Genomic DNA, 13,847 nt, shown 5'->3' with positions numbered 1-13,847 from the left:
CCTCACAGCTGTGAAGCTTAACAATCATGGGATGGTTTTCCTAAGAGCTGATTTAAGATTTCTATGACCTTTGACTCAGAAGCAGAATCAGTAATCATTTGATCTGAAGGCTTTATAAGCCCTGAAAAGTGTATGATCCAAAAATACTCCAAGAGGATCTTAAGGAATATGCTAGACTGTTTCTAAAAAGTCGCCAACTCAATGAGTGGATGGCAAAGCTTGATTTGCTTCCTCATCCTGTCTGAAGCAGTTCTTCAGGATAACTGAGAGTATCCTCACTTCCCAGTGCTGCCATGCTCAGTTCTCATCTGGCATCCAGGTCAGGACACCATCTCCCAGCTACACCTTGGAAATTAAGGGACCCGAAACAACTGTGTTTCTACACAAGAAATACACAGGAAAATCCAACCCATCCAGGACTGTACGATCTGATAATATATGGTTGAAATCTCCTGAGGTTAGCAGATGCTCTCTCTTACACACTCATGGTTTTTCAGAGCTGAAAAGAAGCACAGCCAGCATATCATTTACACACAGTGACACCAACACACATCGTTCCAACTGTATCACCAGTTTCTTGCCTAATGCCACGAAGAGTGATCAGGAAAATACATTTCCAGTCAAGCCAGTCAGTTGCTGAAGTTAAGTTCAATAAACAGCCTTATAAATAAATGCATGTGATGACTCTGAAAATATTTGGATTAGATCATGCTGTTTTCCCAAAAAAAACCCCATTTTATCTCTTGAATTATGAGATGCTGATATTCACATGCCAAGAGAAAAATTATTTTTGGGGCCTTTGTGTTGCTCTCAGCTGCATATAACAAAAACACTAAATACATCACAGCATAGTCATCAGTGACTCCCTTAGGCAGGAGTGTCTGCAAAAATAAACAAGTCACAGCCAATAAGCATTGTTCAGGGAAAGCCCTGGAAATGATACAAAATCTGCCAGTCACGACTGGAATGTACTGAGTGAGTTGCACTCAGCTGGGTTTCCCAGGACTACAGCAACAAGTGAATGCAGAAAAAATAACAGCAGAGTTCTTTGCTGTGGGAACAACTAGAACATTAGGAGAAATAATCCTTTTGTAAGAGATCAGGATACCTGTGGGTATCTCAGTCTGGGCTCAGTTAGCCATTAGCAAAGCTAGGTCAAGTCCTCACTAGTGTCAGGTGGCTGTCAAGCAAACTGAGGGCATTGAGCACAACAGACGGTAAACAAACAGACATTTCAAAAGGAAAAGCAGTAGCAGGAAATCCTGGATAGGACTTGAAACTAAGCATAATATCAGGGAGCCCACAACAGACTCATACATAACAGCACTGGAAGAATGTAAGTTTCTGACCTTGTACTTCTTTTTGCATGGAAAATAAGAACTGCCATTATCAGATCTAAAAGGTTTCAGTTCTAATGCAACAAGTTCAGCTGGGGGGTGGAGGATGTGTGTGAAGAAGAAAAAATCAGCTTCTTCTCCAATATCAAGAAATTTCTTTTCTAGCTGAAGTATCACCCACCTATGCTACCAGCCTGCCTTCTGCCAGGCAGAAAGACACTTCCATCCCTGTGCACTGGCAATGCTGCTGCAAACTGCTGTTACAGAGACCAGAGAGGAAGGGAAATGAAAGCATAACTGCCTCAGAACTTTTTTTATTCCCACAGCTGATCACATCAGTCATTAATAGCTGAGGCGGAAAAGTCTTCTTAGGGCAGCTACTGAGTGCTGTGCCCCACAGGACACGTCCCTTCAGCAGCCCCACTGCTGCCATTGCCCATCACTGACCTAAGACACCCACAGAGTCGCTTCCTTCTGCTGCCTCACATGTCATCCTTCAGAATTAGTTGGTTATTATTTTGTAATATCTAGCTGAATCAAAGAGGTTTTTTCCAGACAGTGAAGTCCTATACTTCTAACAAACATATCAGGTCACATGATGCACAAAACTGCATTTGGTGCCTGTTATGCTGACAAACAGGAAACTTCTAAATACAATCCTGAGGCTTGGACAGTTCTGCTGGATTTAAGTATCACCTGGAAAGCATTTGCTTGTATACCAAAGAGAGTCTAGGTTAGGACACCAACAGCCCGGAGCCTGTGGGATTTTAAGGTAGTTTTCTTACTCCTTTTGATGATCTGGAGCAGCTGTTATGACTTACTGTAAAACAGAGTGAGCTGTCACACTATTCAGCCTGTGTATGGTGTGAAACAAAAATCAATTATTATTTTTTAATAAATCACTACTGTAATGGGGCTTATGGTCTTTCTAATTAAGCTGCATCAAAGCACATCTGATCTGTGTCCCAATGCCATCCCCAAAAATTCTAGAGTCCATTAACTGGCGTGAAAGACCTTTTCAATTCAAATACCACTTACTTGCCAAGAAAGCACTTGGGAACAGTACTTAATTTTCTTCTCCTATCTTTGATAAGGTTCACTTTCTTGCTCATCATCATTTGGTACAGCTTCTCTCCTTTCTCTGCAATCATCACATATGCATCCCTCTCCATTCCCAGTTTCAAACCTGGAATATAAAGCAGAAATTTCTTCAGGTCTTTAATACCAAATAAAATGTTTCCTTGAAGTCAAAAGCTGAGGTCAAACAGCAAAAATTGCAGAAACACAAAAACTGATTGACTTATTTTCCATTTAAGGGGGAAATTAGGTAATTTTTTTTTATCTGAGTACAAAACTGTCATTGGTAAGTTCAGCACCACCAAGATGCAGTTTTTCTTCCACATTTTAAAAGGCAGCTTTAAACTTATGGTTATATCATACCACACAAAACAGAATGATTTACAGAACATGAAGAAAGTCCAAAGCAAGATGAGCATGGGTCAGGGCAATCCCAAGCACAAATACAGGCTGGGAGAAAGGATTGAGAGCAGCCCTGGAGAGAAACACTTATGGGTGCAGGTGGATGAAAAGCTGGACATGACCCAGCCACACAGAAACCCCCTATGGGCTGGCTGATGCCCCAGCGTGGGCAGCAGGGGAGGGGGGGATTCCGCCCCTCTGCTCTGCTCTTGTGGGAGCCCATCTGGAGTGCTATGTTCAGACTGAGGTCCCCAACATAAGAAGGATCTGGAGCTGCTGGAGAAGTCCAGAGGAGAGACCAGAGCTGCTCCCAGGGCTGGAGCCAGGCTGGGAGAGCTGGGGATGCTCACTTGGAGAAGGGAAGGTTCCAGAGAGAACTCAGAGCCCCTTCCAGGGCCTAAAGGGGCTCCAGGAGAGCTGGAAAGGGACTGTGGACAAGGGATGGAGGGAAAGGACACAGGGAATGGCTCCCACAGCCAGAGGGCAGGGATGGATGGGATATTGGGAAGGAATTGTTCCTTGTGAGGGTGGGGAGGCCCTGGCACAGGGTGCCCCAAGCAGCTGTGGCTGCCCCAGTCCTGAAAGTGTCCAAGGTCAGGTTGGATGGGGCTTGGAGCAACCTTGGATAGCAAAAGGTGTCCCAAACCATGGCCTTAAATGGCCTTTAGGGTTGCTTCCAGTCCAAACTGCTCAATGATTCCGTGATTCTCAACCTTCTGAAACTGATTTCCTGTGGCAATTGAAATAATTTCAAGCATAAGACTTGTTAAAGGCATTTAAATGCTTGGAAGAGTAGGAGACTTTTTAAATGTCCTATTACTTGAAGCCAAATATACAAAACTGCTGAAATCAATTTCACATTCGTGAATAAATCAAAACTGGGCAGGCACATTATTTTCTCACCCTTTATTAATTTTACTAATACCTTATGCTAAAAATAGTGTATAGCAAGCACATTATCCAGTAAATGAAAGAAATACTGCAGGACTTGCAGAATGACTGATAATTGAATATAAAGAACATTTCATGTTCACTTTGTACCAGTTCCCAAGTACGTATTTCATGCTAACTTGAAAATTGCTACAGGCAGGGGGATGATCTCTGAAAACAGCAGGTGTCTCTGTTATAACTAGCCTCACAGCTGGGATTTTCTGGCCCTGTTCTCTTTAGATTTGCAAATTGCTTTAGGAGGATAGCATTTGCAAAAGCTGTTTTGGTGATGTAGATGCTTTATGTCTTCTAGCCTGAACACATGATTTTCTGGATATGTTACTCTAGAACTTGCAAATCTGGGCAACTCTGGAGTCGAAAAGAGACACAGATTTTAGACACCTCCAAGACTAGCTTGAGAACAGGCAGCCTGAAGTGGTCCTCTACTTCCATGCCTAATTTTAGCAGAGATCGACATTAGGCAGAATTTAAGTGATTGGTGTAAAGCTAGAGAAAAGGAGAACTGTGCATTTTTTGGGAAGAGAAGTTCATCCTAACCGCCTTATGGTAAGATACTGCAATGAATCAAGAACCTTCTGAGACCTCAGAGCTGTTTCCTAGCTTTTGGAAAACACTAAGGACAGATTTTAATTTTCTCCATGGAGGAAAATGTGCAACCTTTTTTCTTTCTCTCAAATACATGTATGTGCATATACATTTGTCCTACAAGTGCAGTACAAAATACATCATCCACTTACTCTCTCTCTGCTCCCTTTCCCTGATTATAGCATCCAGCCACTTCTGTTTATCCTCGGCAGTCTTGGCCATACAGACAAACCACTTGTTTTTGGCTGTGTTGTGAATCTTCCAGCCATTTGTCACCGTGTAGCCGTTGCTGTGATAATCTGCTGTAAAAGACCCAAGCACAAAGCACAAGGTGAGCAGGAAGCCTGCTCCTTTAACCAAACCAGTGTGGGACACTTTCAGTAAAATCATCTTCTTTGAAGACCTTGATTCCTGAGGTGTTCCTTACGGACTGCCCAGAGATCCAGCTGCACTTACCACTCTGGAAGTACAAGTATAAACAAGCTGTTCAAACTGACTGAATGCTTCAGTCCTAAGAGTGACACTTGCTGATTTCACCTCAGAAGAATAACTAAAGTCTTTTAAATACAAGGCCATCAGTGGAAGAGTCTATGTTTGCTCAGGGTATTTGTTCTGAATTTTCTGGGGACACGGTATCTTCCTGCACTGCAAGGATTTCTGTCCCCACAACATGAAAACTCTTTATGTGTCGACTGTTTAAAGGACATAATAGTAATTCTTGGCTTGTTACAACAGGGGCAGCAGTGGTGTGGCCTTTATGGATGGAATCAGAAATCCACCCAGTCTTCCTTGGCTGTGTCAGGATACAAGAATCATAACAGAACTGCCATTCCCATATTTTGCTCATGGTCACATCCCATGCTACTAATCTGGATACTAAGACTAGTATTTAGTAGCATTCTAAATGAGAAGAAGATCCAGAAATTCTGTTATTTTAGCTGTAATGGCTTAAGATATTAAAAAAAAAAAAAAAAGATGGAAAGAAGAAAGAAGCAACTTTTATTAATTAACTTGGATTGGGACCAAAACCAGACAAGCTTCTGGGAACACATACTCTTAATAAAGTCATTTCAGAAGGAAGGACTAGTGCCTGAAAGCATTTCCAGTCTTTCAACCATATAAGTTGGTCCAATAATGAAGGTGCTACAAGTTTTATAAACTGCTTCAGATTTCACTAAAGGAGACGGACAAGTACTTTTGCATCACCTTCCAACACAAGATCTGAACTTGCTGTGTTCTTAAAAGACAATATTTAGTCACTTACCTGTTCCATCTTCCACATTCTCTACTTCCATGACTTCTGTATTTATTCGGCCCCTGAAGATATAAAGGGACCCGTTGATTGACTTTGTCCTTTTAGATGCTTTTTTCCCAGTAACTCTGCAATTAGGATGAAGACTGTTACAATACATAAGCAAACAGTCTAACATATATATGAATAAACCAATCTGAGATATGACTATTAAAGGAGGATTCCAATACAGTGACTGATGGTATTTGACCACACCTCTGATGTTAAATAATTGGAATACTCATTCAGATTTCCAAGACAGATGTGTACCAGTGTTAGTATAGCAGTAACAAGCTTGTTTTGCCAGATTATGTGAAGATGCAGGTGGCTTCAAGATTTACATTCTTGATGACTGACTGAAATACATGTCCATGAACAGCACATGGCCTTGGGATGACAACTGCAGCATCACCTGACAACATTATATTTGACTCCTCTTTTTGCCTAAAGCTGTGATCATTTTGTGGTAGGCACCAAACTTCAAATATGAAATGAACTACATAAAGAGGCCAGTGTCACACGGCCTGCCACATGTGTTACATGTTCTTGTAGGGAAAATTCTGCTGGGGCAATTTTGCACCCAGGTTTACATCCTTATCCATAAGCGTTATAGTGTTTCTGTTGAATTCAGGCAAGCACTTTTCATTACTAGTTATGTTTTGATTTTTATGGCTAAAATGGGTTTAAAACTATCCAAGTGACACCTGTTGTGCTCTACTATCCAAGAATAACCCAGCTATGCAAGCCAAAACACAGCTGGTCAAATGGTCATTAAGAGGTGGCAGGTGTCCAAATTCCCGTCAGTGAAGGTTCTGCTGTGGCAATTTCCCAGTACCTCATAAGATTCAAAAAATATTGCAGTAAAAATCAGCTGGGGAAAAATTTCTTGTCAGAGTGAAGTACCTATAATAAACTGAGGTGAGATTAGAATCAACAATTTTTTTCTGAACATTTTTTTCTTTTACAACTACCTTTAGTGACAAATAGACATTTGGTGATGACCACATATTTACATCCAATCAGACTGACAGGGACTGTGATCTTGGGAGCTATTGGATCCATTCCTAAAGACAGCTCCTCAAGTTAAAAGAAAACCTGTCCTGCCCTAGGGAAACCCTTTAACTGTTCAGCCTATTTCCCTACATGAACCATATTGTTCATGACATCAGGATTCAATTTAAACAGCAGTCTACAATCCTGCTAAAACCAAAAAACAATACTCAGCTCTGAAAATCTGTCATCAGTTTGACAGACTTCCCTACAGTTTTGCAAAAGGAGCTGTTGCAGACAATACCAATCCCTTGAGAAATCCAAGTGTTACAGCAGGCTCCTCCAAAATCAAGCCAAACTACAGAGGAGCTTGGTAATGTCTCCTGAATACAAAGAAAGTTCTGCTTAAAGGGCACTAGAACATTTTTTCTCAAAATCTTAGTGTTCCAGGAGAACTGTCTGGACAGCGCTGGAGTTAGGATAACCTCAACTACAAACAGGCTATAAAAACAGTTTCTAAGAGCTCTGAAGGAGTAGAAGATTAGTATCAAATTAACTGGGTTTTTTTAAGGAATAGTTTCTGTTAAAAAAACACACAAATTTCTGAACTCTGTTTCATACAAAGTTTTGGACTTTAGTAAATCTGGTAAAGGGTCCAAGTGAAATGTTTCCTCTCCTTTGTGTCACTTCAGAGTCAGAATGCTTCAGGTAGATAACATTTTAAGTCTTTTAGATTTAATGGTGTATTTTTTTAAATTTCAACATTTATATCTCGTCTAATTTTGAATGTAGGTGTCACCTAATAATTTGTATTTAGGTTGTATAAATTTGGCATTGTACACACACAAAAAATTCTGAACATTACTGAAATTAGCTTTCACAGCTTAATGGTTCCAAAATTTCCACTGTTTCCCTGGGGAACAAAAAAAAAAAAAAAAAAAAGAGAGAAAGAAAAAGGAAAAAAAAGGATAAAAAGACCCAAATTTTGAGAAATGAGATTTTTCTTTGGAGAGAATACTGGTTTTACAGAATTTCTAATTGGGTTGGCTGTTCTATTTGGCCATCACCAGTAAGGAAGTATACCTTGAAGCAGGGGAATTGTATCACAGGAAAGAGAGGTAGAGGAGAAGGGAGTGCAGAAAATGCATTGTAAATTCAGAACAGACCAAGACATGAGAATGAGACTGGGGTTGTGAAGGTGAAAAGCTCAGGAACTGAAATACCATATAATTGCTGCAGAAGCAAGTTGCCTTCCACTCTGTCACTGCTACTTTAATTATAAGCAGCAGGTGTTAATAGTAGTTAAGGTTTATCAGGTGGGATGATGTTAAAAAAAAAAAATTACCAGGATAAGAAAGGAAGACAATAAACAACACATGGGCTGTAAATGCTGACAGCAACAGCCAAATCTTCATCTCTTTCTCACTCCCCTGGGCCCTGCATCTATTTTATGTTTGCTTAGTCTTCCACTGTCCCCTGTCTTGGCTTTTTATCACTTTTCACATCAACCTCTTATGCTTAGCATAACTTCACAATGTAAGCTGGCACCTTCACATCATTCCTGGAGAATTTTGTAAGAACTCACCCTGAGCTTTAGCTGCACTGTTTTAACTCCTCTTTGGACTGCACACTTCAGAGGGGCACTCCGATACTGCCTGGAATATTTATCCTACCACATAGTGACATCTCTCTCCTATTGCCTAAGTGATAGAAATAGTCAAGAACAGAGGAAATTTCCACCTGTGACTCAGCCCCACGGAGCAACAGAGAATACAGTGCATGATCAGTAATTGATCACAGCTTCCACGTACAAATCCTCTGAATGGTAAAACTGAAAATACAGAGGGACTCACCTGGATTTTCTCTTGCAATAGACCAAGAGATTATCAAATAGAAAGAACATTCTCTCCTGGATGTTTCCTGCTGAGATTTTTAACAAAGTCCCTTGCAGCAAGAGCTGTGTGCAAATATCTGTCAGATTTGACCCCTGAAACAAAAAAGAGAGATTAACTTTCCTTTATGAGTGCACAATGAAGGTCTTTTACTAACACGTCCTTATTTTATCTGCCATTAAACTGTGAAATAACTGATGCACTCATAAGGATTTCACCCAGATCTATTTGCCTTTCAAGTGAAATCTGCCCATTAGAAACATCAGTTCCATTCTAGCTCTAACATCTTCCTTTCTTTCATAATCTGCTTGTTCTGCTACAATTTAGCACCAGCCTGCACACAAAAAATACACATTAAATTCTAAATTCCTCTGAGTGATGCTGCCTGCACATTCAAGAGTTTACATGTCACAAAAGAAACAGAAATAAATCCCTGTACACAACATGAGTTATTAAACTGTGCAGTTAACAGCCTCCAGGGAGCTTGCTGGTCCTGCATCCTACCTCCCATCCTTCAATGTGGGACTGCAACTGTTCAAGGGCTTCCAGTTTCTCCATCTGTCTCTTGGTCTCGTTGATATTTGTACAGACTGTCTTCATTGCCTGCAGTGCATTCTGGACAGCTGGGTGATCAGGATGCTTAGAGGGAGTCCTCTTAGCTAATTCCTTTTTAAAAAAAGAGAGAAAACATGGAAACTGAGAAGTGGTTCATGGAAAGGTATGAGCATTAGCAGGCAATCCTGCAGGAAAATGCCAGAACCATTGCAGAACTAAAGAGAATTTGGGGGCATTTTACTGCAGACGCTGTTCTCTATTCTTCATGTGTACAGGGTTAATATAATATGACTACTGTTACATAAATGAGGCACTTGCTCATGTTAAATATGCTACATTAAGAGAGCTCAAGACAAGTTTGTTTTGCTGTGTTAGATGTGTTTACTTTGTATGTTTAGAAGGCTGGGGCGTATGTCCTGACATCGAGACAAGCACCACCTCTGCTCTGAAAGAGTCTCTGCTTCACTTGTGTCAAAGCACAACAGCCCAGTTAAGCCCTGTCCACTGAAAAACAGCATAGGCAAAACTCAGAACCTGACAATATTAATGAGTTTGGCAAAAGGGGCAACCACTGTCAACTCACAATTAATCCTTTTTTAGACCAATAGTATTTCATAGTTAGCCCCAATTGAATAAGAATATATTAAAGAAATCTAAAATATGGCTGGTAATTTAACCTTGATACATAATATGGTGTTTAAGACTGAAATACTTAACTTTCTCACTATCTTTCACCCCAATATGTTATTTGGTTCTTTAAAAGTCCTGTGCAGCTGAATTGCATCATTCTGCAAGAGATACAAGAATGAATTTGGATACAGCCAGAGAGCCTGCCCAGTACTGTGATCTGAATGGAGCTAGATTGCTTCCACCCATCTGTGATTTACAGAGTAACAGATGCCCAGGAAAAGGAGGATCGCTGCTACAAATGTCAGTTGATATCAAAATGAATTCCCTGTGGAAGTCTTTACTTTTGCTGAAAGTGAGTCCAAGAAAAGTAATTTTTCAAAAAGCAAAGGCAGGAGAGAGGTGTTATGCTTTGGTGACACACTGTGACTGCAACACAGATTACTCTCACTAAAAATCAGTGAAGTTCTGCAGCTCCAGTGTCACCCATACTGCACTGGGAACAGGTATGTACACACTAGCACAGTCTAAACATCCCATTCAGAAATATCCCCAAAACACAGAGGAAGACCTCTTCATTCACAGCACGCCCTGCTGCAACAAACAGCACCTTCCCCATGCCAGTCGCACCCCGGGGCAGGAGAGGAGCCTGGGAACTGGCTGGGACTGGCACTTGCCCCTCCACAGCCCTGTCTGAAGGTGTCCAAGGCAAAGCCCTGCTACCCTGGCACTGCCATTTCCCAAAAGAGCAGAGCTTGGTACTTCTGAAACACAGGGAGAGTGCTCTGGGTACTCATTTCCTTTAGTGACACATTTATGATGTGTAAACTGTAAGAGCGTTTGACAACATTTTCAAAGGCAGCTGAAAGACAGCCCAGATGGCAACACCTGGGCAAGCCTTGTCCTCTACAAAGCCCACAGACACTGCTGTCTGGACCTGTTATCTCCTGTATTGCAACCTGTGTGCTAGTAGGGTCAGGAAATAAGGCTGCTGCCAGTTGCAGAAAACTACTTGCCAAGAGTTTCTTAAAATAATTCATAAAATAAACTTTTCTTTCTTCTTTTTTTCTTTTTTTTAAGAAATCTCCGACATCCTTCCCCATGTCCTCCCTCATTGCACAATATTGACTGTGTACTTCAAACTGACAGCAAATACACTTCACAGCTGAAAGTTACACATTCCTTTATTTGAGGAAATCCTTCCTCCTACCTTTACTCCCCTGAGGACACAGAGAAGGCCTAACACGGACTGTGTCCATGGGATGCTGACACTGCACGGACTGGTGCAGATCTCTGCTGCCAGGCTGCCCTGCCCTGCGCCACAGCCCCGGGCACGCACTGACCGTGGCTGCAGAGCAGGCCCCCACTGGCCTGCTGAGCAGCACAGCTTCACAGAGGCACCGAAAGACAACATACTCCTTTGGTTAGCAGTTCAAAAAGCTAAGTTAATCAACACTTCAGCTCCAATGTGCTTAAAAAAGAAAGAAAAAAAAAACCAACAAAAACCCAAACCACTTTTCTGTAAACATATATGTTCCTGGGAGTTTTATATTTGTATTTTACAGTTTGTAATATTTGCCTGTACTAACCAGAAAATAAATGATACATCAGACTTCCTCTGTGTACCTGCACATCACAATAGTTTCTTTATTCTGCATATTGTTAAAACTTGTAATTTATGTCAATGTCTCTGCAGGGTAAACACTTGACAAGCAATGGTGGATCAGATAAAATAGATTAGCTTCAATATGCCACTGAACCTACAACATATGCTAACTTAGAATGTAATAAAAACACATTTCTAGTTTTATAAATATCAGCAGTTATTTGTGATTATGTATGTGTGTGGAAGACAAAAGCATGATTTATAAATTGGCAGTGCTTCTTAGAGCTCTTTAGGGAATAGACAATTTTTAATATCATGCTACATAGAGTTGGATTTCAACCACACAATGTCATGAGTCTAAGAGCAACACAACTTTTCTTGGAGGAGGGAAGGGAAGGAGTAAAAGCCAATCCTCCAAAGATAAATATATTCAATTATGGCCAAATAGAAAGTTCTGTTCCTTGAACAGCTATGAGAAGAACAGAGAGACAAGGGAGGCAATAAGGTAAGCTTCCTTCATCCTGTTCTGTACGCACACCAGTGGCTCCCCATCTTTCCCCTTCCAAGTGCAGGCAGTGATTCACAAAGGCCTGTGTGTGCCTCACTGCTGGGCTTTCCTTTCCAGGGGATTCTGACTCTGGCGACTCCTCTCTGCATTCAGGTTTTTCTGCCCCTCCCAGGGCCAGAAGAATTATGTATTGCTTCTTCTGCACACGAAGCAATACATAATTACTGTCCTAATCGCTCATGGAGCTGTGTGCTCTCGGATGTTTTTTATGGATCAGAGGTGGAATGTGCATTTCTGGCTCGAGTCTGAGCAAACCGTCAACAGAGCAGACCTCAGGCAGGGTCCCAGCCCCGCGAGCTCCGGGCTCCCGGCAGCAGCGGGCGCGGCTGTCCTGTGCCGCACATTCCTCCTGTGCCAGAGGAAGGAGACAGAAGTGACTGTGCCTAATCCCCACACGATGGGGTGACTAACTCATGATTACCACTGCCCCAGGGCTTGCTTCTTGCTGACAGAAGTGCTCTTTATTAAGGGGAAAATACTATTTTTGTTCAGAGACTGGTTTACACAACAGCTGCTTCTGTTCTTAAGCAGTAGAACTGAGACTAGTCAGAGTCCCACAATTAGCATGGGTGAGACAGAGCTGCCTTCACCCAAACCCCCACGCTGGAAGCATCTGCTCAAGTGGCAAGTTCTCCAGCCACCCACTCGTGCTGGGCATCCCTTTACCTCTGCTACCTTCCTTCTTCCCAAAACCAATGCCAATCATAGCCAACAGTTTCATTTCGCTTGAGCCTAGTCCAAGGCCCTTTCTCAGTTAAAAGGAACTAATTTACTGACTGACAAATTCTACACTAATCTTCTTGCATGCTGTCTGAAGTAGACAAGAACTGCATTGGGGCAAAAATACTAATATTGTTATTTCTCTATTTGTACAGAGATTATGAAATGCCATAGCTAAATTTGACTCCCATCCTTCAAACCACACAAAAGGCTTGCAAATTAGACAGAGAAAAAGCAACAAAAATGATAAAACTCAACCCCCCCCACCAAACAAAAAAACCCCAACAAACCCCACCCACAATAAAACATCCCGCCGTCTCCCCCTTCCCCCCAGAGAAAATTCCCAAACAAAAAAACCCAACAAAAAACCTGTTTACAGTCAGGCACTTCAAACAGCAATGTTTGTGTCACAAAAACTGGGAAACTATAAATAAAATTGAAACATATTGTCCATCATCATCATTGTTCTGTCTCCGTCATTTGTTAGTTAAAAAAACCCAAATAGCTTCATCAGAGCATGAGAAAACATAAGGTCACCTGTTGCAGGATGCCATATTTCATTGGAAATTACTGCAATGCTTACAGTGGATCAGCACTTGGAGATATTCTAGTGTATTATTCCTAATTAAGTAACTCAAATCAACTCCTGCCAGATTCTATTGTTCTGAAGAAGAACACACACACATATATGTTATTAATAAAAAGTAGTTACAGAATGTAAAATATGTGCCTTACCGTACTACTTCAGTTTACTCTCAAACACAAGCAAGTCTGAATTATCTTCTGCATACTAGCTTTATCAAACCCACCTATTCGGCTACACTAAATACTTACATTAGACAAGGTCATATCAAAGTTACCAGATAATCTGGATGTTCACAAACTCTTGCTAAAAACAAAGTAGAAGAGGAAAGTAGGCTACCTTTGGTCTAAGACTTTTCTCATCAGCTGGAATACAATAGTATCTGTTTGCCCTGGGAATTAGATAAAGTCAGATCTAATCCCCATGAATAAAAAAGAGCTATTTCAGGAGCCATAACTGAAGTTCAGTAGCAAAGGGAGAGCAAACACTTAATTTGAAGGTTGTGCTATTTTTAAATATATCTATTTTTTTCCTTGCTTGGAGAGCTCCATTTTCCTGGCCAGCACAAACAGAATCTGGCTGTTTTCCCTTAAGTGTTCTCATGTCTGAGACATTTGTGTCTGCTCTGGTAATTTCATGCTAGCAACTATCAAAGAAGTCCTG

The 13,847-nt window shown here is 41.2% G+C and overlaps 1 protein-coding gene across 9 annotated transcripts in view; it reads right to left on the bottom strand.

Annotated features, from left to right (window-relative positions):
* PREX1 (phosphatidylinositol-3,4,5-trisphosphate dependent Rac exchange factor 1) overlaps nucleotides 1-13,847 on the bottom strand; it is a 122,775-nt gene that overhangs the window by 40,106 nt on the left and 68,822 nt on the right. For 8 of the 9 annotated variants that reach the window (XM_068208118.1, XM_068208119.1, XM_068208124.1 and 5 more), the window contains 5 exons: nucleotides 9,030-9,191; nucleotides 8,487-8,620; nucleotides 5,617-5,732; nucleotides 4,505-4,654; nucleotides 2,376-2,523 (listed from right to left, as the gene is read on the bottom strand). In XM_068208118.1, the coding sequence (XP_068064219.1) occupies nucleotides 2,376-2,523; nucleotides 4,505-4,654; nucleotides 5,617-5,732; nucleotides 8,487-8,620; nucleotides 9,030-9,191 (710 nt within the window). The remainder of the gene's footprint in view (nucleotides 1-2,375; nucleotides 2,524-4,504; nucleotides 4,655-5,616; nucleotides 5,733-8,486; nucleotides 8,621-9,029; nucleotides 9,192-13,847) is intronic. The other variant, XM_068208120.1, reaches the window with a different exon arrangement.

This window comes from Anomalospiza imberbis, chromosome 17, assembly GCF_031753505.1.
Source record: "Anomalospiza imberbis isolate Cuckoo-Finch-1a 21T00152 chromosome 17, ASM3175350v1, whole genome shotgun sequence".
NCBI lineage: Eukaryota > Metazoa > Chordata > Aves > Passeriformes > Viduidae > Anomalospiza > Anomalospiza imberbis.
Note: the sequence above shows the minus strand (reverse complement) of the source record. Positions and strands in the feature narration are given on the sequence as shown.